Here is a 26924-nt window from a genome sequence, read left to right as displayed (position 1 = left end):
CCCGTCAGAGCCTCACCAGGCTAAAGTTCCTCCTCCTTCCTGCACTCCTCCTGCTCTCTTGTTGAGTCAGCTGCATCCTAGAGAGCATACAGCTCCTAAAGTTCCTCCTTCTTCCTGCACTCCTCCTGCTCTCATGTTGAGGCAGCTGCATCCTAGAGAGCATACAGCTCCTAAAGTTCCTCCTTCTTCCTGCACTCCTCCTGCTCTCATGTTGAGTCAGCTGCATCCTAGAGAGCATACAGCTCCTAAAGTTCCTCCTCCTTCCTGCACTCCTCCTCCTGCTCTCTTGTTGAGTCAGCTGCATCCTAGAGAGCATACAGCTCCCCGGCTGAACACAACACAGCCAGTGAACAGAACCACCTGCATTTGATGTTCTGCTGGATCTCAGGGGATCCCTGCACACATTACACTTCCAACCAAATGTCACAGCTATTATTACAACAGGCACTCACTCAACAACACATGCATTTCATTTCCCAGTGTGTACACACAACACTATGTGTGTGTTTTTGCTGACGTAAAAGGAGGGGTTGTGTGCATTTAAACACTTGATCTCATGACGTATCCGGCTTCCCTGTGCTCTGCAAAGCGAGGAGAGAGAGCGAGAGGGAGGAGAGATGGAGAATTGAGAGAGACATCCCGACCCATCCATAGGGAACTGAGTGGGGGAAAAGGGAGTATCATAGCACGTCTATTGAAGGGAAAAGGAAGAAAGTGGAATAGTGGGAGAGAGAGAGAGAGAGAGAGGGGTGTGGGAGAGGGAGAGAGAGAGAGAGAGAGAGAGGTGGGAGAGAGAGAGAGAGAGAGAGGTGGGAGAGAGAGAGAGCAAGAGATAGAGGTGGGAGAGAGAGAGAGATAGAGGTGGGAGAGGAAGAGAGAGAGAGCAAGAGATAGAGAGCGGGAGAGAGAGAGAGAGAGAGAGCAGAGAGAGGGAGAGGGGGAGAGAGAGAGAGAGAGAGGTGGGAGAGAGAGAGAGCAAGAGATAGAGGTGGGAGAGAGAGAGAGATAGAGGTGGGAGAGGAAGAGAGAGAGAGCAAGAGATAGAGAGGGGGAGAGAGAGAGAGAGAGCAGGGAGAGGGGGAGAGAGAGAGAGAGAGAGCAGAGAGAGGGAGAGGGGGAGAGAAGGAGAGAGATAGAGGTGGGAGAGGGAGCGCTGAGGTGATGGCTTTACGCTTGCCGGTGTCACGGAGAGATAAGCGCTCCGTGCTGCCTGGCTGTCATCTGCATGGCACACAATTTGCCTTTCAGTCCCAATCTCACCTGTTTCATCTGCCTCCCAGGTGTAGCACCTCCCACCCTCATGCACATCCTCTCTCCCCCCTCCTCCTCAGCTGCCAGTGATACTGTACAGTATATATATATCAGTCCCTCTCATCCAACTCACGTCTCATAATAACTGTAGCTCACTCACTCATATCACCGCTTTCTCTATCTCTCTCACACACACACACACACACACACACACACACACACACACGCGCACACACACACACACACACACACACACACACACAGTCACACGCGCACACACACACACACACACACACACACACACACACACACACACACGCACACACAGTCACACACACACACACACACACAGTCACACACACACACACACACACACACACACACACACACACACACACACACACACACAGTCACACACACAGTCACACACACACACACACACACACACACACACACACACACACACACACACACACACACACACACAGTCACACACACACAGTCACACACACACACACACACACACACACACACACAGTCACACACACACACACACACACACACACACACACACACACACACACAGTCACACACACACACACACACACAGTCACACACTCTGTCACACCCACACACACACACACACAGTCACACACACACACACACACACACACACACACAACGTCACACACAGTCACACACTCTGTCACACCCAACTGCCTCTTTCTCCCCCGCTCTTTCCTCCCGCTGTCTCTCACGTCCTGTCTCTTGACTTAACACTATTATATTTTTGTAATATATTATAATAATATATATTATAATAATATACTGTATATTATAATAATATATATTGTAATATGTTCCTCGTGTATTTTACGACAAGAGCTCCTTCTCCAATAATCATCTCAGTATTGTAAAACCCACATGGCCGCCGCTCTCATCCCCATTGATTTTCTGTAAGCTTTTGAGTGCTACATAAATATATCCTGCAGTCATATTTCACACACTGATGAACACACACAGACATGCACAACATGTATGCACACAAAAACACACCCATGTCGTTCACACATACCTGCTTTTTGATCTGTATATACAGTATATATACTGTAAAGAAGGCAACAATGGTCCACATTATTGCGTTTTGAAATTAATCCGGATAACTTTTGCTACATTTGCATGTCCAACCCCCGAAGACGGAGCTCTTCTAACACGCTGCTGAGCAGCACGCATCAGTGTGAATACTGCAGGCTAGTTAAGTGTTGTGGTGTGGATCGGAGAAAACTGAGAACTTTGAAAACAATCCATCTATCCATCCATCCATCTTCAACAGCTTATCCGAGGCAGTGTCGTGGAGGTAGCCGTTCCAGCAGAGGACCCTGAACTTCCCTTTGCCCGGCCACATTAGCCAGCTCCTCTGACTGAGGGGATCCTGAGGTGTTCCCACGCCAGCATGGAGATATCATCTCTCCACCTAGCCCTCGTTCTGCCCCGTGGTCTCCTCCCAGCTGGATGTGCCTGGATCACCTCCCTAGGGAGGCGACCAGGTGGCATCCTTACCAGATGCCCGAACCACCTCAACTGGCTCCTTTCTACGGTCAGGAATTTTCGTTGCCGAGCCCATTTGCCGAAAACTGAGCTAGGGTTAGGGTTGGGAAATGACACCATCAGAGCAGCGGCTCTACTCAGATGACTGAGCTCCTCACCTTCTCATCTGCCTAAGGGAGATGCCAGCCACCCTCCTGAGAAAAAACATTTCGGTCGCTTCTTGTTCTTTCGATCATGACCCATCCTTCATGACCATAGGTGAGGGTAGGAACGAAGATCAATGGGTAGATCGAGAGCTTTGCCTTCATCAGGCTCAGCTCTCTTCTCATCATAACGGTGCAGTAAAGCAAACATAATACCGCTCCTGCTGCTCCGATTCTCCATTGTCTCCTCACTCGAGAACAAGACCCCGAGATACTTGCGCTTCTTCACTTGGGGTAAGAACTCATTCCCTACCTGGAGTAGGAGTAGTCAGAAGGTCCTGAGTTCGATTCTTGCCTGGGACACTGTGGGCGCTGTGGTTGTGTTCCCCCCCATATCTTCAGTGCCCACTGCCCAGGTGGGGTATCTCGTCGTAAGGGCCTTTCTCTCTGTGTGGAGTTTGCATGTTCTCCCTGTGCTCCCCCAGGGGGTTCCTCCGTATATAACCCCCCACTAAAAACATGCAGAAGATCAGATCGTCATCCGACCAGTGACGACAACACCCGAAGTTGGTCCCCGGGCGCTGTACGAGAAGGCGACCACTGCTCCTGGCCTGCCCCCCGGAGGAAAGGACATGCCTGGATGGGTTAAATGCAGAGGACACTTTTCACCGGCCACCGTCAGCATGAGTGTGTTGTGGCCGCATGCATGTGTTGTGGTGTTCGTGTGACAATAAAAGACAGGGCTTGTCCCGTTACGAGAGAGACGAGAGAGTACACAATCCAGCGGTTTCCTGCTGAGAACCATTACAATGAGTATTCCCCCTGTATATATTCCATCGATTGTATATATTTCAAATTCTGAAATAGAACTGTTGTTGTCAGGAGTGAGAGAGAGAGAGAGTAAAATAGGCCTATATACTTTTTAAAAGTGTAGCCTAAGCAACTGAGAAACGGAAAATCAACGACTGTCAGTGCGGCAACATCATAATCACACACCTTGATTTAAATGAGGGAAAAAAAACGGATTTTTTGACAATACTCTCAAGACTGATTAAGTTCAATAATTCGTTTGAGAATCCGTTTATATTTCTGTCGTTTTCCATGTCTTTTCCTTCTCATCAATGCCATCAATTATTTGCGTTTTATTAATCTCACAGTCATTCCTGTGAGCACATAATTTTACTGAATATATTCCGCCACTTTATTTCCACTTGTCTTATTTTATCCATAGATTACTTTGAGAAACGAGCATACTTTTAAAAAAAATCTCCCGGATGACGCGCCTCTGTAAAATAAAATCATTACAATTCTTATGCACACTAAACACTCAGCTTGCACATGCCCAGTGTACATGACTGGTCATGTGATATGTGTTTTCCAGCATGCAGTATGCACAGACACGATTCCTGAGACGCTGCTAAAACACACATGTGGACACAGAATGTTTTCATTTTCAATACGGCGTCTAAGAATAAAAATGGCCTCGTCTGGATTGGCTCTACTGTGGTATTCCAAAATCCAAATCCCATGGCCCTAACCATAACCTAACCACTAAACATACCTCTGAAAATGGCCCTTGCCTTACCACTTACCCTTATCTTAATGTACCCTAAAGGCCTAAACATGGTCGTCCGTCAGAGCCTCGCCCCGCCCTCCCCGTAGGACGGCGGGTGGAGCGCCGTCCTACAGGGAGGGGGCGCCGTCGGCTGACGGGGGCTGCTCGAAAATGTGACTCAGCGCCGACGATACGTGCGTGACGTCAGCTGCACGAGAGTTGTGATTGGCCGTTGCCTTGGCTCATCATTGTAAAGTCGCCTTTCAAAGCATGACGTTAGATTATAACGAACTAGTTGCGTGGCTTAGCCTTCCCAAATGTTGAGGGTCGTTTTTTAGAATTTAATACATAGAATTGGGAACGTTACATTCAATTTCATTCAGACTGCCTGGCACACAATCTCCGCCATTTTCACACGGAGCTTCCACAGGAGGTGGGAGGAGGGAGGGCGTAGTGGCGTCCGAGCATGTAGGGCTCGCTGGCGCCGCCAGACGGCGAGACGGCTCCAATTCGAGGCGGACGGACGACCATGTTTAGGCCTTAACTCTAAGTTTAGACGATTTGTGCTCCTCTTTTAATCCTTAAATAGAGAGGCTAAAAAGTACACAGAACACAGACACACACTTCATGGTCTCTTTCACTCTGTCTATTTTCCTATCTCTCACAAGTAGACACACACACAGACGCCCACCCACTCTCTCTCTCTCTCTCTCTCTCTCTCTTTCTCTCTCTCACACACACACACACACACGCACACACACGCACGCACACACACACACACACACACACACACACACACACACACACACACACACACACACACACACACACACAAACAGGAGTCACTAACCATGGAGAGACAGGCTTCGGTTCATTGCTCACCTTGGCTGGTCTGATCAATGGCAGTCTGCCTCCTGCAAATCCCTCCCACAAACAGAGCTGAATAAACAGACAGGCAGCGTTTACACAGGCAGCGTTAATCCGCTAATCCATAACCTGCTTTCTAACCTACACACACACACTCACCATACACGCACGCACACACACACACTCACTCACACGTGCACACACACACACTCACCATACACGCGCACACACACACACTCACACGTGCACACACACACACACATGCAGGGAGAGCAACGTGCACGCACAATGGTATCTACAAAATGACAATTGTGTATGCAAGCTGGAGCACACACTTGTACGCACACAATGTTGGGTGCACAGGCTCTCACCCACGCACACACACACACACACACATACACGCACACACACATGCATGCACGCCGCACACACACACACACACACATACACGCACGCACACACACATGCATGCACGCCGCGCACACACACACACACACACACACACACACACACACACACACACACACACACTATCAGTGACTTCAGGCCCATTATCCTCTCTGACCTCCTCCTCAACAGGACATGGTTGATAGTCTCGTCGAGGTTGAAAACAGGCAGAAGGGTTAATAGGGATTAATGGACTGTGCACACACACACACACACACACACACACACACACACACACACACACACACACACACACACGTGCACACACACACACACGGAGGAGCAAGGGTTTAGAAGCTTTCGTGTATCTCTGAAGTGTGTGTGTGTGCACGTGTGTGTGCGTGTGAGTGTGTATGTGTGTGCGTGTGCGTGTGTATGTGTGCGTGTCGCGTCACGTGCACACGCTTAATCAAGTGTGCACATCATGTAGCTGTCTGCCCTGCAGCGCTCCCATGGCTTGATGGGATAATTGAAGCGTGAAGAAGCCATATAGACTTTGTCAAGACGTCTTAATGGTGTGAGTGTAGCAACATGTGCAGCACCACTACAGTGCTTAGTGTCATTAACGTCCACTCCCCATGACACACACACAGATCTGACCACTACAGTGCTTAGTGTCATTAACGTCCACTCCCCATGACACACACACAGATCTGACCACTACAGTGCTTAGTGTCATTAACGTCCACTCCCCATGACACACACACACATCTGATCAATGGCCAACATGAGAAGAGCATTATATTTATCTTCTCCATCAGTGTATTTAGATTATAGAGCCATTTTAATGATCCGCTCGGCTCCTTTCAGATGAAACTTGAGACGCGCTCTGTCTGTTTATCTTTCTTCTTTGCTCAGTTCCGTTATTTAGTCATGTTTGCGTTTGCACAGCTCAGACCCACTTTGATGTCTTCAACAGCTTCTTCTCACTGAAACAACCTACAGACCCACACCGCCCCTGTGTTGAACTTGTCACCATCACAAAACAGCATTCAAATGATCAGAAGACGAGATGCAACCACACTGTGTTAAACACCAACACAACTACCGTGAAGGCTCGATACTTAGAGGGGAAGAGCGAGGAGATCCAAAACACTGAACAGCAGCATCAGGACCACTGAAAAGAGATGGTGGGCTTCACGGAGATAATGAAAAGAGAAGAGAAAGTGTCCGCCCTCAGAGAGGCCCCGAGCACCTGGGAGAGCTGCCAGGAGAACAGAGATGAGGAGAGTTATCCAGGTGCAGTGACGGGTCAATGGAGCGCGAGCTGAGGGAGAAGGACAGCGAGCTCCAGGCCTTCAGCCAAAACAATGAGGCGCCCACTGCAGAGAAGAAGAAGCTGTCCTCCATCGCTGCCCCCTGGAGGCCCCAGGCTGTCTCTCTCAGCACAGCTAAGGAGGAGCGGCAGAGACGGGCTGGGCAAAAGATGGTGGAGAAAAAAGAACTTTGAGGCCCCAAACCACCTGTGAGCGAATGGAAGAGAGAAAAAGAGGACATGCTGAATCCAGGAGTGCTCCAGCTGAGCTCCAACACCTTCAGCCAAGTGTTGAATCCCTCAGCAGAGACAGGAAGCGGGTGGAGCTGAGGGCAGAGGTCACAGCGATCAGCGAGCACAAATCACATGCGGACAGCAGGGGGCAACACCACTGGCTGCAAAAAGAAGTCGGATTGTATAGAAGTCAATGGGAAATTGAGCCTACTACTACTCTCACCTCATTCACTGTGGCTCTGTGGGAAACACAGCTGCTTCTGGCTCAACAAAGAAGAAGAAGAAGAAAAAAGATGGCCACGGTCAAAATGACAAAGTGACATGTGTCGTACATCACGTACGCAAGATAATTGGCATTCACACACGCCCCAGATCAAGAACATTTTGTGTCCTTGTTTTGCCTTTCACTACAGTCAGTAGTTAGCAACAGTATTTGATCCACTTCAAGCTGAGACAATTCAAACACCAAATTCAAACACCACCATTGTAACGTAACTCAATTCTCAAATCTTTACGCTTCAACACTCAAAATCGTTCACAGAAAAAATACAACCAAATTACTATTGTCAAAATCATATATTTTACTAGCCTTTCATTCAATTCACATCTCTTTGGGTTGGCTGCCCCAATGCTACCCCAACCAAATTATTATTATTTTATTTAGAAACCAAAATAATCCAAACGAGTAGCCTACATGTACTGTAGTGGGTAGGCTCAGCGAGTGCATCCTCTTGTCTCCGTGTGTAGCTTTGTTCACGGTGATCCAGTGAACCTGATCCAGTTTCAGCACATGTGCTATGCTGGTGAAGCTCTCGCTGAAGCGGGGGACAGATGTTACACATTGAAGGCTGGATGCACTCAACCTCATGGAAGTGTAAAAATGATAAAACAGTAACTATTACAACACTGAATACCTAATTAACTCATTCAGCGCACAGGCGAGAGGCCACTCTTATTTAAAGATGCCCTCTGGAGAGCATCTCGTGAAGCGACATGTTGTATGACTGATTGCCTGACCTGAATTTGGCTCCTCGATGCCCTTGGATGCGCTGTGGGGAAAAAACAAGCTGAGCACCAGACTCAGTGTGTGGGTCTCCTCTTTCCTTTGTTCAGCGTTGCCTTTAGTTTTTAAACTGCACTTGAGATCAAACTGTATTTGGGAATGATATCTGTGCATACTTTACACTATTATCTGTGTCACTATTAATCCATGTTTTCAATACAATCTCTCCTTAGACTCACACACTTACAGGCTATTGGAGTTGAACTTCTATTGTGGAATATAGTATCCTATAATGTAGTACTATAATGTCATAAAAACCAGGCAACTACTGTAATAAAATAGACAAGTCAAGTCAAATCAAATGTATTTGTACAGTATAGCCCTAATTTGCAAGCATGTCTCAGATGGCTTAGTATATTGTTTAATAAAAAAAAAAGTATATATCAAATATCAAAACGTTTGTATGCCTCAGGAATGACAAAATAGTGTATCTAGGAGAATCTGCAGACTTCATTCAATCTGTTTGAAACAGAAATAGCTTTATTGTCCCAGTTTAGGGAAAAATGATGTAACGAGTGGTGTCCCATTTCCTAGGTAATTGATTTCAACTCCTCCCCCCTGTGGCTCCGTTTTGAAGGGCAAGGGGCAAAACGAGGGGTAAAAATAAGAAATGGGATTGGGCCTTAGTGTGGGGTTTTTTTTTTTTGTCTTTTTGTATTTTTGAAGGGAGAAGTTATCAAAAAGGTCAAATGTCAAAGTCTCCATCTTTCTCTGCCTGTGTCATCATCGCTCTCTCTCTGTGTTCTTCCATTACCCTCTTTAACTGACTCTATCCTTCATTTCACCTCGCCTTCATACATGGCAGCTCTGACTTTTGTTATAGTTTTTTAGCAACGTCCTTTTCTTTTTTCTTCCTGGCAGCGTATTATTGTTATGTTATTAGTGGGTGTGTGTGTGTCTGGTAGGATACTGTATGTATTATAGGGAGTATAGGCCTTATTCGCTAACCCTGGATGGCGCCATATTGTTGACATACCGTCCTGCGCGCACACAGCACTGCAGCTGACAACTAATCAGCTGCAAATATGGTTTGACCCTAAAAAAAATTGTAACAAAAGGTTTCTCAATGGTTTATTGTAGTATCAGGTGTACTTAATAACATATCAAAAGTCTACCAAAATCTGACCACTAGAAAGGTCTAATTTTCAAGATGGCCGCTGCCAGTTCCCCTAAAAGAAAACTAGTAACAGCCTTATTGTCATTTCTGTTCCATTACAAAATAGCGATGGTAATGACACCAATACAAACCCCACAGTTGTTATTTGTATGCTGCCGACAGCAGCCGTTAATGCCTGTAATAAATAAACAAAAGAACGAGGTGAACAGACTTTGCTGTGAGGAGCTGTCAGAAAGTTTCACCTGTCTCTCCTAACTATCCACACACCTCTCCTGTGCTGCTAACGTATCCTCAGTGTCGCTCCCTTCACGTCTGAGGAGGTCACCATCCGAACACAATTGGAACGATACAGGTAACGCTAACGGCAGCTAGCTTCCTATAAACGCTGCTCCACATAGGCTGTCACTTTGAGAGCTGCTGCGTTATGTCAACAATATGGCGGCGGTGGGCGTGCCAGTACGTGAGTGACGTCAATCGAATAAGGTCTATAGTTCATTGGTACATCATCACAAGTTAACATCACAGTATAGGGTATGAGGGGCAATTGGGGTAATTTTGGAATGTATTATTAGGAATAAGTATTGATAGGGATATGTGGGTTGATTTATGATATTGTGTGTGTGTGGGTGGGTGTGTGTGTGTGTCTGTGTCTGTATGTGTAAGTTTGTATACGTATGTGTATATATATACATGTATATGTGTGTGTGTGTGTGTGTGTGTGTGTGTGTGTGTGTGTGTGTGTGGAGGAGTGTGGGAGTAGGTACTGTATATGCTTATATATAGATTTACAAATATTGATATGAATGGTTTGGGGGCAGGACTCGATAAGCCTTCGGCTTCTTCCGGCCCCTTTTCAAACAGTTTTGCTCTGGATTCTGTTGGAGTTTGCATATTTGTTTTGCTGAAGTCTATTGGGCTGTTATTGATTTTTATTTGTTTTTCATATTTATGTATCGTTTCAACTGTTTGAAATAAATCGTTTCAATCAATCAATCAATCAATCAATCAATCAATCAATCAATCAATCTTTCTCAAACTCAACATTTTCTCTCCCTCCTCCTCCTCTTCTCTCTGTACCGCAGGTCCGATGGACGAAGACGGCAGGCAGCGCGTCAGACAAGTTCCAGGAGACGTCCATCTACAACGAGTCGCTGCGCATCGAGGGCATCCAGAGGGTGCAGGGGGGCCGCTACTACTGCAAGGCCGACAACGGGGTGGGGGTGGCTGCCATCAAGTCCATCCGCGTAGATGTGCAGTGTAAGTGGGCAGGGAGAAAGAGAGAGAGAGAGAGAGAGACAAACTCCTTCCACTTCTAGACCACAACTGACTTATCACTACAGCCATTCCCACCGAGCGAGAAGAGAGAGAGTGAGAAGAGAGAGTGAGGGGAGAGAGTGAGAGATTGGACGAGCGGAGATGAAAGACAGATTGGATGGATGATGAGATTTGAGGTGGGAATGGCTTCCAGGAGTATCTGATGATTTGGAGGCAGAAGATGACAAAGATGTGTGATGGATTAGCGGAGAGGAGGATGGACGGAATGGGATTGTCGCACAATGCACATACTGTATATGGGGACGAGTTTAAAAACGACGGTGTGTTTGATCACCATATTAAAAAATGTAATCTCAGTTTGAATTGATTTATGATTCTGCGCTATTCCATATGGATAATGCAAGTGTTTGTACACTGCCAGTGAGCATATGGAGTAAAACAAAAAAAGTGTCAGATACTCCTGGGGAAAAGTGAAGTCTGTGGAACTACCGAGTGTTTTCTTAATAACAGTTGGTCCAGGTGGTACGGGCTCCCTAGCCCACTGTTTCTCAACCAACCCACATCCAACCAACCCTTCATCAAAGAATCTGCTTGTGTTCAGATGACACCCTGGAGCCAGTATGAGGTTATAGGCCAGTCGATTTGATTCATTCTGAGCATGTTTGTTTTGATATTGTTCGGCTGCATCACGTCCTCTGATTGGACAGTGGCTGCTAACTGCTCTGTATTTAAACCAACCCAACTAATCATTAAGAAATTGCCTCTCATTGTTAGAACCTGGCTATATATATCATGTGAACTGGCCCTGTTGCCTGGCTCTGTACTGGATCCTTTATCATTGTTTGTAATACGAGAAGCACAATATGATATTATTATCAGGCCCTTTTATCTTCTTAGACACCAATAATTACTAGACGCAAGCAAGCTCTTCCCCTGGCTGAACTCCCCCACACCTGAGAGTTTTCAGCTGTAACAGTGTCTCAGTACCCTAACTAACATTGCCGTGGAGAAATGCCCAACGTTTTCACAATCTGCTGATATAGCAAAAACGTAAAGGCAGTTTTGTGGTATATCTAATTCTACAGTTTCTTTATTAATGTAATTGTGCAGCCATAGCAGCAAATTGGTTAAACAGCCTGAATAAGGTGAGTGAGGACGTAGTATGGTGTCTTTGGTGTTCCATATATCAAGTATGAAAATAAGATACAAAGTTGCTATTTGGAGTCAATTAAAGTGTCAGTTTTAACACACTTAATTTAATGTAATGTATTACATTTAATGTAAGCCAATGCATTCTTTAATCTTTATAATGTGCGTAAAACATAAAAGCTTTTTTTTTATGGCTGCTATACTGTACATGTTTTGGTTACCTAAATCAGAAGTATAGTCAATTCACTTGTCTAAAATTTTCAAAAGTCACCATGGCTACCATCATGAAAACCTGACAAACAGAACATAGATTTAGCTTACTACTGACAGCCTAAAAATATAGTGTGGGATAATAATAAATATAAATGTCCCCCCTTGAATGTTGTATAATGTGTGTATCAATATGAGACCTTCTAAATGGACTTATATTGTGCTGTATCATATATGTGACGGTTGAGAAGCAGTGTGTTGTAGGGGCCCCGTGCTGCTGTCTGTGTCGCCGTCCCACTGTCCCTCTGAGTCAGGGGCCAGGTCATGGAGTCACGCTGGTCCACAGGAGCCCCAGGACCCTACACCCCCAAAACATACATACTGTCATACAGTACCCTGTTTCCATATGACCCTACACCCCCAAAACATACATACTGTCATACAGTACCCTGTTTCCATATGACCCTACACCCCCAAAACACCCATACTATCATCCAGTACCCTGTTTCCATATGACCCTACACCCCCAAAACACCCATACTATCATCCAGTACCCTGTTTCCATATGACCCTACACCCCCAAAACATCCATACTATCATCCAGTACCCTGTTTCCATATGACCCTACACCCCCAAAACACCCATACTATCATCCAGTACCCTGTTTCCATATGACCCTACACCCCCAAAACACCCATACTATCATCCAGTACCCTGTTTCCATATGACCCTACACCCCCAAAACACCCATACTATCATCCAGTACCCTGTTTCCATATGACCCTACACCCCCAAAACATCCATACTATCATCCAGTACCCTGTTTCCATATGACCCTACACCCCCAAAACATCCATACTATCATCCAGTACCCTGTTTCCATATGACCCTACACCCCCAAAACACCCATACTATCATCCAGTACCCTGTTTCCATATGACCCTACACCCCCAAAACATACATACTGTCATCCAGTACCCTGTTTCCATATGACCCTACACCCCCAAAACATACATACTATCATCCAGTACCCTGTTTCCATATGACCCTACACCCCCAAAACACCCATACTATCATCCAGTACCCTGTTTCCATATGACCCTACACCCCCAAAACATACATACTGTCATCCAGTACCCTGTTTCCATATGACCCTACACCCCCAAAACATACATACTGTCATCCAGTACCCTGTTTCCATATGACCCTACACCCCCAAAACACCCATACTATCATCCAGTACCCTGTTTCCATATGACCCTACACCCCCAAAACACCCATACTATCATCCAGTACCCTGTTTCCATATGACCCTACACCCCCAAAACACCCATACTATCATCCAGTACCCTGTTTCCATATGACCCTACACCCCCAAAACACCCATACTATCATCCAGTACCCTGTTTCCATATGACCCTACACCCCCAAAACACCCATACTATCATCCAGTACCCTGTTTCCATATGACCCTACACCCCCAAAACACCCATACTATCATCCAGTACCCTGTTTCCATATGACCCTACACCCCCAAAACATACATACTGTCATCCAGTACCCTGTTTCCATATGACCCTACACCCCCAACACACCCATACTATCATCCAGTACCCTGTTTCCATATGACCCTACACCCCCAACACACCCATACTATCATCCAGTACCCTGTTTCCATATGACCCTACACCCCCAAAACACCCATACTATCATCCAGTACCCTGTTTCCATATGACCCTACACCCCCAAAACATACATACTGTCATCCAGTACCCTGTTTCCATATGACCCTACACCCCCAAAACATACATACTGTCATCCAGTACCCTGTTTCCATATGACCCTACACCCCCAACACACCCATACTATCATCCAGTACCCTGTTTCCATATGACCCTACACCCCCAAAACATACATACTGTCATCCAGTACCCTGTTTCCATATGACCCTACACCCCCAAAACACCCATACTATCATCCAGTACCCTGTTTCCATATGACCCTACACCCCCAAAACATACATACTATCATCCAGTACCCTGTTTCCATATGACCCTACACCCCCAACACACCCATACTATCATCCAGTACCCTGTTTCCATATGACCCTACACCCCCAAAACACCCATACTATCATCCAGTACCCTGTTTCCATATGACCCTACACCCCCAAAACATACATACTATCATCCAGTACCCTGTTTCCATATGACCCTACACCCCCAAAACATACATACTATCATCCAGTACCCTGTTTCCATATGACCCTACACCCCCAAAACATACATACTGTCATCCAGTACCCTGTTTCCATATGACCCTACACCCCCAAAACACCCATACTGTCATCCAGTACCCTGTTTCCATATGACCCTACACCCCCAAAACATACATACTATCATCCAGTACCCTGTTTCCATATGACCCTACACCCCCAAAACATACATACTGTCATCCAGTACCCTGTTTCCATATGACCCTACACCCCCAAAACACCCATACTGTCATCCAGTACCCTGTTTCCATATGACCCTACACCCCCAAAACACCCATACTATCATCCAGTACCCTGTTTCCATATGACCCTACACCCCCAAAACATACATACTGTCATACAGTACCCTGTTTCCATATGACCCTACACCCCCAAAACATACATACTGTCATACAGTACCCTGTTTCCATATGACCCTACACCCCCAAAACATACATACTGTCATACAGTACCCTGTTTCCATATGACCCTACACCCCCAAAACACCCATACTATCATCCAGTACCCTGTTTCCATTCCCGCTGCAGAGTTCATTCATTTCCTCCTTCCCTGATACAATCACTCAGTTGTTCAGAGAGTTGCCGGGGGCCCAATGACACCAAACACATGAAGCTATCTTTTGAATCGGCTACAGTTCATCTGTTCTTCTGTTCTTCTTCTTGTATTGTAGCCCCACTATGGCCTGTCTGTCATAACCCCTCTCTAACATCAAGTCACTTCCCACAAACCAACTCACCCTGCACAGATACATGCATGCACACATGTACACGCACACGTTTTTGCGCCGAGCTGTTCCCCCTGGGATTTGTCGTACACCACCCCCCTCCCCCCGCGCGCGCGCCTCGTCCCCCCCACTTCCCTCCCCCTCTCTCCTGATAGTGTTAGTTCTCCCCAGGCGGCGGCCGGCCTCCTGCTGGGGAGCTGGTAATTGCAGGGGGCCTGGCTAGTAAACAGGTTGTGTTGTGTAGTGTAGTTGTGACAGGAGCTCTGTGAAGCTAACCAGCTCTGACGGCCAATGCTTGTCCAATTCCCCCATCCCCCCCCATGCTGCGCTAACCCCCCCCCCCCCCCCCATGCTGCGCTAACCCCCAGCGGCGCCCAGACATGCTCCCCTACACAGGGGGGCGGCTTTAGTGCCACAACCAACCATATAACAATTAGGTCCAGCTAGCAGGAGAGACATCAGCAGAGAGGAGGACCAAAATGGAGGGAGAACTGAGAACAGAGAAAGTGAAAGGGAACCAGACAAAAAAAAATCCTTCTTCTTGTTTTCCCATCATTTGTACAATATGTTTAGGCCAAGGGGGAATACATGAGGGGGGGATTAGGGAAAAGAGAGAACACAGTGCTACTGTTCATCATGGTTTTAACAGCTGTCTGCTTGTGAACAAAGTCAAAGTACAAAGAGAGCGATGGCTGCTATGTGATTAGCGTAGGACAGATTGTACGTAAGATGTAGCTTTAGTTTCCCCCCCCCAAAATGAGGAGAGGCTAAACGAGACAAAGAGAGATGAACATAAGAAGGCAGATGCACACAAACTGTAGGCTTCTGAATCCGGACGCATCCGCCAGACCAATTATTGAACTAGAGGGCAGAACAGGCTGTAACCTGCATTTCTTACAAATAGGGCTTTAGCTCTCTCTCTCTCTCTCTCTCTCTCTCTCTCTCTCTCCCACTCTTTCTCTCGTTTCTTACAAATAGGGCTTTAGCTCTCTCTCTCTCTCTCTCTCTCTCTCCCACTCTTTCTCTCGCTCTCTCTCTCTGTATCCCTCTCTCTCTCTCCCTCTGTATCTCTCTCTCCTGCTAAAAACGCTTCACTCTCTATTCACTAAGGACATTTTAAGTAATTTCAGTTTTGAGCACTCTGATTGTATTATGAACGAACGAGTACTCGAATAATCTAATATAATTTAATAATAATATATATATAAAAAAAAAAACATTGAACGTAATTAATAATAATTGCGTCCTTTTGTGCATAATAGTATGGGTGGTCCGTGTCCAAGTGGAAACACACCAACGGAACCAAAGTTTGGCTACATTAAACAGTTAATTTCGTAAGCTATAAGAATATCTACAGTATTAATATCTAATGATACAGTAGTGCAGGGATAATCTGCTGTGTTCACCTAATAGCGTTTATTTTATTTATTTATTTTTGCATGGGCAAAGCACTGGCTGAAGCACTTTTTGTGAGGAGCGGACTGTGATAAGGTAATCTGACATTAGTATAGCAGCTGCTAGCCTAGCTCAGTAACTACGCTAATCAGCTAGTTAGCACTTCTAACGTTCGTTCATAGACAATACAGTGTTGTGGAGTGAGCAAAGGCTTAGCTTAGCAGATATTTCCAATACATGCCCAGTATAATCCATACTGCTTTATGAGCCTTGTTAAAGTCATGTAGTAACGTAAATCCACTGATTACCTTCTATTTCTCCACCGCCCGGCACCTTCTCCATGTTTGCTGTTGCTTGCTAACGTTATGGGAAACATCAGTGCAGTTAAGTAACGTTACTAAACTAGTGACATGTTTGGAATGAGTTTTATCGGGCCTGCTTTATGGAGAAGCGTGCATCTGTCTCGTTTTCCCCCGGGGATTTCTCCACTGCGTTATCGGATTTCCATTCAAGAGAGGCAAAAATAAAAATACTAACGTTATGAAGGAGTACTCGAGTACTCACGCGCCCATCCCTACTGTTCACTCTTTCTCTACTCTTCATTCTATCCTTCCTTTCTCCCCTCCTCTTATTATCATCCTTCCATCCTTCATTTCCATTTTCCAACACACGCACGCATACACACACATCCACACATGCACACACACACACACACACACACACACACACACAACACACACACACACACTGGTGAAGGATTGTGTTTTATGACAGCTAGGCTGTGTGGCTCAACCAACCATAGCTGTGTCTGGCTTTAGGTCATCTACCCTGCATCATACAATCACATGCACCCACGCATGTATGGACACACATACAGTACATACACACACACACACACACACACACGCGCACGCGCGCGCACGCACACACGCACACACACACGGTTGCATTCAGAAATACACACAGGCATGTATGCATGTCAAACACGGCCAACAGCACACATGCATGCTTATGCACGTAACACACACACACACACACACACACACACACACACACACACACACACAGAGTAGGAGAGAGAGAGAGATAGAGAGAGAGACAGAGGAATGTGGAAGGTAGAGAATGAATGCAGATGGAAACTCCAAAGACCCGGGGGGGGAATGAGAGGTGAATTCCAGGACTGGAACAAAAACATATTCCATATTCTCCTTTAAATAGCACACATATATACATTATATTCAAAAGTCACCTGCATATTCCTGAACTGTTCACATGTTTCTATAGGCTCCATTTCTCCTTCAGTCACTCACCCCCCCTCCTGTTATTTCCCTTTCTTCTCTCCCACCCTTTCAACACATACATCAGTTATGGTCACATAAGATATGATAAGATATGATATGATATAAATACATAAAATAAAGAAATTATAATGGCCATGTGCTTAACCAAGCCTCAAACAAGTGAGGCTGGATTTAGTATACCGTCTCTGTCTATGCGCAAACCCAGAGCAAGTAACAATCAACCCCTCCTTTACCCTACAGACACTTAACTAACCTTCCTTACAGTACTTACTAACCTTGGCTTTACTCAACTCTACTCGCACAGTGATACCCCACCCCATGCCTCCATGCACTCCCCGTAAGGTCAGACACCTGTATGAACCGGCTGACCTTTGACCTTTGGCACTCTGACCAGTGAGACAGTGGGACAGTGGGCAGGCGGGAGTTTAACTTTTGACGTATAGCCTCTACTGAAGGGATGGACTTGGTTCAGAAACCCAGAAATATCCATTGCAATGCCCATTTTGGGAGTGTCGATGGTCATAAGAATTTGGTTTGATGAGTTGAGCCCTCTCTGATGGAGTCATTAGTCTCTTCAGGACACCAGCAGGTAAGTGGAGATGTGATGGATGCATGAGGATGTTGATGACAATGTGGTGACAATGCGGATAACGATATTGATAATGATGATAAGAACATAGATGATGATGCCTTTGCGTTTGCTTGCGGTTGTTTGGCCTGTTTTAGTGGTTGTTTCCGAATAGTTGTCCAACTTTTCTTGGGAAAGGTCAAAAATCTTTAAATAAATTAGTTAAACAGCCAACATAGCAGGTGTTCCATAAGTGTATAAAACTATTTAGCAGTGCTTCTGTCGTCAGAAATAGACCTGTTTAATGTGGTAGCTAGCTAGTAGCTACCATAACGAGATAATTGGCAAAATGACGTCATATTGACTCTTCCACCAAGTATATATTCCTTTTTCAGTTTTCTCAAAGTATACCAATCGGTCACACACCACATCTATCCTGCTTCACTGTGTGCGTTTCTTCATCATTACTGTTGAGGGTAAGGCAAGAGTATAGGCCTTATTCGCTAACTCTGGACGGTGCCATATTGTTGACATAGTCCGTCCTGCACACACAGCGATACTAGTAACAGCCTTATTGTCGTTTCTGTTCCATTACAAAATAGCGATAGTGATGACAGCAATAAAAACCCCAGAGTTGTTGTTTGTATGCTGCCGTTAATGCCTGTAATAATAAACAAAAGAAAAAACGAGGTGAACAGACTTTGCTGTGAGGAGCTGTCAGAAAGTTTCACCTGTCTCTCCTAACTATCCACACATCTCCTGTGCTGCTGACGTATCCTCCGTCTCGCTCCCTTCACGTCTGTGGACGGTAGAGATAGAAACAAACCACGGGGACTTTATTGCTGTCATTACTACAGCCGTGTGTAACGCAGGTCACCATCCGAACACAACAGCAACGATACAGGTAACGCTAACGGCGGCTAGCTTCCTACTGTATAAACGCTGCAATTACATAGGCTGTCACTTGAGAGCTGCAGCGCTATGTCGAGAACATGGCGGCGGTGGGCGTGCCCGTACGTGAGTGACGTCAATCGAATAAGGTCTATAGTAAGCATGTATAAAGTTGGATTTGAACACTAGTATGGATAACACACAATACCATTTGGAACTAAGTCAAATCTAATATAATATGAAATTCTGCATTTTTGTGAAGAAAATCTTATTGATCGTTAATAAAGCCTCGTCTTTGGACATTCAGATAGTTTTCTGTTTTGGAGAAACTGGCACGAGCCTCTGATAGCATTTGTTAGTAATTCCATTACAAGTCGATGGAGTGTAGAAGCATTCATCTTCGTAAAACCTACACAAGCACTTTCACACTCCTTATAGTAGTTAGTATACTGTCACAGTTGGTTAGTATGATGTTTGTCGGTTACCACTGTCATGTGATTTATGACGTCGCGTGAGGCTGTCATGGGGAAAGTGGGAGTTGACTTGGGTAGTTTATATGACGTGGCAATAAGCTGCGGCTCGCTCTCTCTGCCAGTCTGAACAAGGAAGACGTTGTCTCTCCATCGCTCCTGTTCTCTAGTGTCTTAATGCCTTTCTTTTCACGTATGGGTGTACGTATGAGTGTGTGTGAGATACTTTTCGATTAGCGTCTAAACTACTGAACGGAAGCTAGTCCTAGCTAGCCTCCACACCCCGGCTTGAGCTATCCAGTAAAGCACGAGCCGTCTGCCTCGGTCCGCGGCCTACGCCGGTGCTGGGTAAGTCAAACCCCTTTTGCTTTTGCAGACTTTCCACGTGACAGCCTTGTGGTTATTTCCTTCTGCTGTGGTACAGTACAGTATGCTGCGGGTCCAGTTCAACTAGACACGAGCCTAACTCCTTTTGGAACCGAACCTGTGACAATACTCTCACTAGCTATGGAAGTCTATGGACGAAAGTCCAATCTATGATTTCAGCAGTGTGGCATTAGAAATGTTGCTAATGCTGTGAGTCATACACTAGAATTGGTGTTTTCGACAATGGAAACCACACACACACACCAACACACACACACACACACACCAACACACATACACCAACACACATACACACACATGCGCACAAGCACACGCACATTGAGGGCAGGTGGTAACAGGTAGCTAAAATAAGCCGTGACCTTTCAGGGGGAGTGAGGCTGAAGCTACGTGGTTCACTGGCCAGCGCTGCTCTCTGACTCATGCAGGTGCTGAAAACTCGCCCCAACTTTCATCTCTTTGCATACCTCTCTCTCTCTCTCTCTCTCTCTCTCTCTCTCTCTCTCTCTCTCTGTGTCTCTCTCTTTCTCTCTCTCTCTCTCTCTCTGTCTCTCTCTGTCTCTCTCTCTCTCTCCATGGCCCCTCGTCAACTCTCTCTCGTGCTCTGTGGCGCTTGCTGTCCTTTCCTCTGCGTGGTTATTAGCACGTTTCGTCCCTTACTTCACACATCTATTCATCTTGTCCTCTCTCTCTCTCTCTCTCTCTCTCTCTCTCTCTCTCTCTCTCTCTCTCTCTCTCTCTCTCTCTCTCTCTCTCTCTGTTCCCTGCTAGATGGTTAGGTGGTTAGATCTATTATGTTGATGTACATGATGTTGCCCTTATTTTCAATCTCTGCTGCATTTGAAGGAAATCCTTTTTTTCATCCACCACAATGATCTTTACTGTAATGTCCACTGTATAAATGACCATAACTCCCCATTGCCCCATTTACCAGAGTGATGTCTGAGGCTACAGCTTGTAACCACACAACACAATGGAAGTACTTGAGTCATGCTCCATAAAGAAGCATCTATTGGCAAATTTGCTACCATTTGTTGGTAAATTATTAATTCCCAGCAGCCGCGACAGCGTCAGGTGGTATTGCTTTCACCTCGTGAGTCTGAGAGTCTGTGTGTGTGTGTGTGTCTGTGTGTGTGTCTGTGTGTGTGTGTGTGTGTGTGTGTGTGTGTGTGTGTGTGTGTGTGTGTGTGTGTGTGTGTGTGTGTGTCCGTGGACAGATTTAGTCAGCGTGATGTTAGCATCAAAACCGTGCGAGATGCAGTCAGGAAACTTAACGGGTGTGTACAGTAGTAGTTGACGTAAAAATTAAGGTCGAGTTCGAAAACGACCGTGATTCGAGCAAGGGGCCAGTATAACATCCTACCTACGAGTTTTCCTTTGGGGACATAATTTGCAGTTGAAAGTAGGTAATATATCGCAATATATCTTATCGCAATACTCGGCATAAAATACATACAAAATGTTTAAAATTGTAATAATACATGTGTACATGTGTGAGTGTCTGTGAAAAGAAGGAATGGCTGACCTAGCCTAATCCAATACACTTTCACTTACATGTATGTGCTGGATCAGAGATAGCCCACCAGCTGATGGGTCAGAATCACAAGTCCAAGGGTCCAGTTCAAACCTCTTATTTCCTGTCCCACGGTTCACAGCAGGTGAACAGTGTGTGTTTGTGTTGTGTGGGAGCACATCTTGTGCTTGCAGAGGTGTTTGTGTGTGAACACAGCCGTGCGTCACTCTGTTTCACACTCGACACACTGAACTCTCTGAGGATAAAACATAGGAAGACATGATATAAAGTCTGTCTCTGACACTTTCATAGATGGATTCGATTGATGTATATGTATGTAGCCATTATATACATTCTAGGATTTACAGTACAATAAATTGCAGCTTCACCTTTGTTCCATCACTGTAGTAGAGAAACAAGTGTAGCAATAGTCTGTTTCCAGGGAAATGTGCAATATGACCAGTTCATACAACTTCACATTATTTGATAAAGTATAGGTTCACATATTCGCATATTGAACGTTCTTGCTGCCAACGGCAGTTCATTTATGTACCTGTGGAGAATGTACATCTTCCTTCAATTAATCTTGATAAGATAAAAGTTTGTGAGTAGATAATCTTCACAAATAAACAGCACTTTTATGATTTTTGAAGCGTAAATGCAATCTCCAGGGCCCAGTTGCACAAAGCACTTTAGGTTAAGATTTCCCTTAGAGTCCGAGTTCAGGTGTCCATAAAATAGAATCGGCTGCACAAAACACAGTTAAATCTTCTCCATAAGGTTAAACATTTTAAGGAAAACATAAGCACAAGATTTAAGGGTGTTTTGTGCAGCAGATTCTATTTTATGGACACCTTTAACTCTGACTCTAAGGGAAATCTTAACCTAAGGTGCTTTGTGCAACTGGGCCCAGATTTCTAAGTATTTCTAAGTATCATACATGTAATGTAAATGGTTATTAACCACAGACCTTATTTCAGGCATCTAACCAAAACATCCCATCTTCCACCTGGTGCAGGTTGAGGCAAGCGGAAACACAAGTGTCTCATTGCTGTCTTACATCCCCCGTCGTTGTCAATTGAACACACTGCGCCCCCACCAGGAAAATACTGTTCCAATTGGATTTGGGTCTATCTGTGTGCTGTGGGTGGGCCCGTCTGAAATAGAGGTGTGGTCAGGAAAAATCCTGCCATTGTGCTACAGTATCTTGTGGTAGACTGGAAACAACTGTGCTAAAACCGAGTAAAAGCGAGTAATCCAGCGCAGTCTGGCGCACTCGTTTTTCCCTGCTTCCAGGACGCACAATGCACATTATCTCCTTGTTACACAGACAGGGACATGCAGTAGAACAGGAACATGTAAGAAAATGTACAATGTGAAAAACCATGTGTACATCACAATTATTATCAAACCACCTCCCTCCCTCTCTCTCTCTCTCTCTCTCTCTCTCTCTCTCTCTCTGGTGAGACGGGTCTTGTGTCAAAAAAGTAGCAATTACTTTTTTATACAACAGTTCCGGCTGAGCAATTTGATTGGACAAGAGGGATCCTACCAGTGCTGATATTTCACGATAACGTAAACGCACTGGCGCTTCACTGTGTGTAGGGTAGGCTATATCACTCCGCTTCACAGCTGCTCTAATCAACAAAACGCTTCACAGCTGCTCTAATCAACAAAACAAACACACACCAGCCATGTTACATTGAACGTCACAAAATTCACAAAGCGTAACACCTACGCTACCGACAGCGCAAAGATGGATTTATTTCCTAACATAACTAACTAACATGCCGTCACCAGACTCGTATTTCACCGGCTGTACAATCAATGGAAACTTGCAAATCAATGTGTATGATAAAAAGTAGGCAGCCTGCAGTTAATTAGGCTACATTTTCGGCAACTGGTAGCGGAAAGCTGAGGGGACTATTTTTGTTGGCGGAGGAATAAATAGAGAAATCATATATTTTCTCAGCTTTTTGTCATTTTTTTGAATCAGCTTTGTTTAATAGAACTGTTGTATAAAAGCAATATCACACTCGAGGTCGTGCTGTTGTTGTCTAATATCGTCACGGCTGTGATTACCTTCGGCACTCGGCCTGCGGCCTCGTGCCTACGACCGAATCACAGCCGTGACGATATTAGCCACTCTCGTGTGATGTTGCTTAATTATCTCCTTGTTACACAGACAGGGACATGCAGTAGAACAGAAACATGCAAAAGAAAATGCTCTCTCTCTCTCTCTCTCTCTCACTCTCTCTCTCTGGTGAGACAGGTCTTGTGTCAAAAGAGTAGCAATTACTTTTTTGACACATATTTTTCACAGATATTTAAAACTGCTAGAAAGCACTGGATTGGTCTCTCTCCACTTATTCAGCCGCCCGTCCCCGCCAGGTTTCGTTTCCCTCTTCCCTTCCTGTATCCTGGTATTCCCGTCACGACGTTGCTCTGATAAAGGGAATTGTTTCACTTCGCTATAAAAATTCCATTCATTTCAAACAGCGTATAATAAATAACCCCAAGAAGAGCCGGAGACCCGTCGCTACCTTGTTAAAATAATGCCTCATGTCTCTAATCTTATTGTAGGTGTGCATTGATATATTAGCATAATGTTGGAATATTCTGAAGCTCCATTATCTTTTTCTTTTTTTGATTATAAAAACATATATTGATGAGAGAGAGAGAGAGAGAGAGAGAGAGAGAGAGAGAGAGAGAGAGAGAGAGAGAGAGAGAGAGAGAGAGAGAGACTGAAATTACCTTGGGAAATGAGTGGGTACATATTTGTGTGGAGGGATGCATTATTATTTGTCCACCAAACTCTTTAATAAGAGAATTTGTATGAAGGTCACTCCTCCAGATTGGAAAAGGACATAAAACACAAGAAACACACATTGTGAATAGCTGTGTTTGTCCGTGCTTCAAAGCACTCTTCAAACTAAATACGTTCAACAGCGCTGGCATGGAGATTGCTCGCTCATAGATTTTATTTCAAGGTCCTTTTCTTGCCAATTGCATTTCTATTATTTCATCTGTATGTCAGGCTGAGTTTCTCTTGAAGATTATATACTACACTACAGTATTAATACAAACACAAAAAGGTGTGTGTGTTGTACTGTATATTTTACGGCTGTCGAGCGATTAAAATATTTAATCGTAATTAATTGCGTGATTGTCCATAGCTAAAGGATGGCTTTACTGATAATCAAGCCACTTTGTATCATTCATAATCTGGTTAATATATAAGCACATGGGCAGTGTTTACCTTCTCTCTCTCTTTTGCTCACAGAGATCTCCCATTTCCTCCTCTGGTAAAGCGCTCCGTTCTTCTGACGCGTCACAACTGAGCTGCGGAGGTTCTGCTCGAGAGGCAGAATCTGCTCCGAGGGCGGCTGTTATTGTTTATTTTTATTTTTTAAGTAAGCGCACGTCCACGGAGAATTGCATTACGAGCCTTAATGAGCCTTAATGACTTGCAGCTTGTGGGGGCGGAGTTTCTGCAGGAGGATTTTTCTCCATGAGGTAAACAGCGAGAGAAGGTAAACACTGCCCATGTGCTTATATTACGATGAGATTATATATCATGAATGAAATGAAATCCCTTATACAGTAGGTCCCATGCTCAACCTGGAAGAGGGTGTGACTTTGGCACTCTGTATAGGCTGTATATGGTCCCTCTGGGTGTTTCCTAATGATTGCTCTTTTCTGTAATAATGTCCAGGTCTGTCTGAGCTTTGCGTGATGCTTTAAATCAGGAGTGGCCAAACTTTTTTGGTTGTGGGCCGCATACAGAAAAATATAAGGAGTCGCGGGCCGAACAATATTAAGTGCGGCAGTTTTTTTTGCAGCTTTCAGTGTAAACAAGCAAAAAAAAATTAGACCAGAAAACCCTTGTGCCATAATTTTTTTTATTTCCACCTAAATAAATATGCCACATGGTTTATTGATGTGCTGCTCATCTATTACAATGGGTATTTCTGTATGTTTTAAAATTTTCTTTTCCTGAGCCTACAGGTTAAGACAGAGGTAATTTCACCAATATTCAGTATTAAAAAAATAATAATAATAAACAGACAAAAAAAAAATAGACCAGGTCAGGGTACTCAAGTATAACCCATTTTCAATGGTTTTAAATGGAAAAAACGAAATGGGGGGAATCCGTCCGTCCCCCCCCCCCCCCCCCCCCCCAGTTAAAACGGAAAAACGTTTTTAGCTTTTTTTTCTTTTTTGTTTTGCTAAATTCATGACAGGCCACTTAAAAACGGACAGCGGGCCGCAGTTGGCCCGCGGGCCGTAGTTTGGCCACCCCTGCTTTAAATGGTCTTTGATCATCTGTAGAGGTCTGTCTGTGTCTGGCTTTCCCTTGAAGACTAGTGGACAGCCATCATTTCTACAAGACTGGTGTGTAAGTGCCAAAGGTCAGCTGTAGCTCAGTGAGTCACATGGTGCTGCTCTAACAATGTCACGGTTAGAGGTTTTTGATTCTCACTGCGCCACTTCTGTTGAAAATGACAAGCACTCACTTTTTACTGTTCACTGTAATTTGCCTTTAATGCAAATCAGAGCACATCACATACTGTAACTTCTGCACGCCATCATCATGTGTAGGAGCTCAAGAATAATCTAGGTTTCCGTCTGGTTATAAATTGAGTTGTAAATAATAGATGCAGTAGGATGTTTCTCCTGCCGTGCAGTTGGGATCTCTGAAGTACAAGAGCCTTATTTTCTACCAACAATGTCTTTGTAAGTTCATGAGCAGCACTATAGCACAGTGGTGGAGTGTTGTAAGTTCATGAGCAGCACTATAGCACAGTGGTGGAGTGTTGTAAGTTCATGAGCAGCACTATAGCACAGTGGTGGATTGTTGTAAGTTCATGAGCAGCACTATAGCACAGTGGTGGATTGTTGTAAGTTCATGAGCAGCACTATAGCACAGTGGTGGAGTGTTGTAAGTTCATGAGCAGCACTATAGCACAGTGGTGGATTGTTGTAAGTTCATGAGCAGCACTATAGCACAGTGGTGGAGTGTTGTAAGTTCATGAGCAGCACTATAGCACAGTGGTGGAGTGTTGTAAGTTCATGAGCAGCACTATAGCACAGTGGTGGAGTGTTGTAAGTTCATGCGCAGCACTATAGCACAGTGGTGGAGTGTTGTAAGTTCATGAGCAGCACTATAGCACAGTGGTGGAGTGTTGTAAGTTCATGAAGCAGCACTATAGCACAGTGGTGGAGTGTTGTAAGTTCATGAGCAGCACTATAGCACAGTGGTGGATTGTTGTAAGTTCATGAGCAGCA

General features: G+C 45.0%; 1 protein-coding gene across 1 annotated transcript in view; it reads left to right on the top strand.

Moving 5' to 3' along the window:
* The window catches only part of mdga1 (MAM domain containing glycosylphosphatidylinositol anchor 1), a gene marked incomplete at both ends in the record, with an annotated part of 213739 nt that overhangs the window by 19896 nt on the left and 166919 nt on the right, over nucleotides 1–26924 (top strand). The window contains one exon of the mRNA XM_083650343.1: nucleotides 10563–10737. Within this exon, the coding sequence (XP_083506469.1) occupies nucleotides 10563–10737 (175 nt within the window). The remainder of the gene's footprint in view (nucleotides 1–10562; nucleotides 10738–26924) is intronic.

The sequence above is a fragment of the Poromitra crassiceps genome (genome assembly GCF_964638095.1).
Source record: "Poromitra crassiceps genome assembly, chromosome: 14".
In the NCBI taxonomy this organism is placed as follows: Eukaryota; Metazoa; Chordata; class Actinopteri; order Beryciformes; family Melamphaidae; genus Poromitra; species Poromitra crassiceps.
This window is presented reverse-complemented; position numbering and strand designations above follow the sequence as displayed.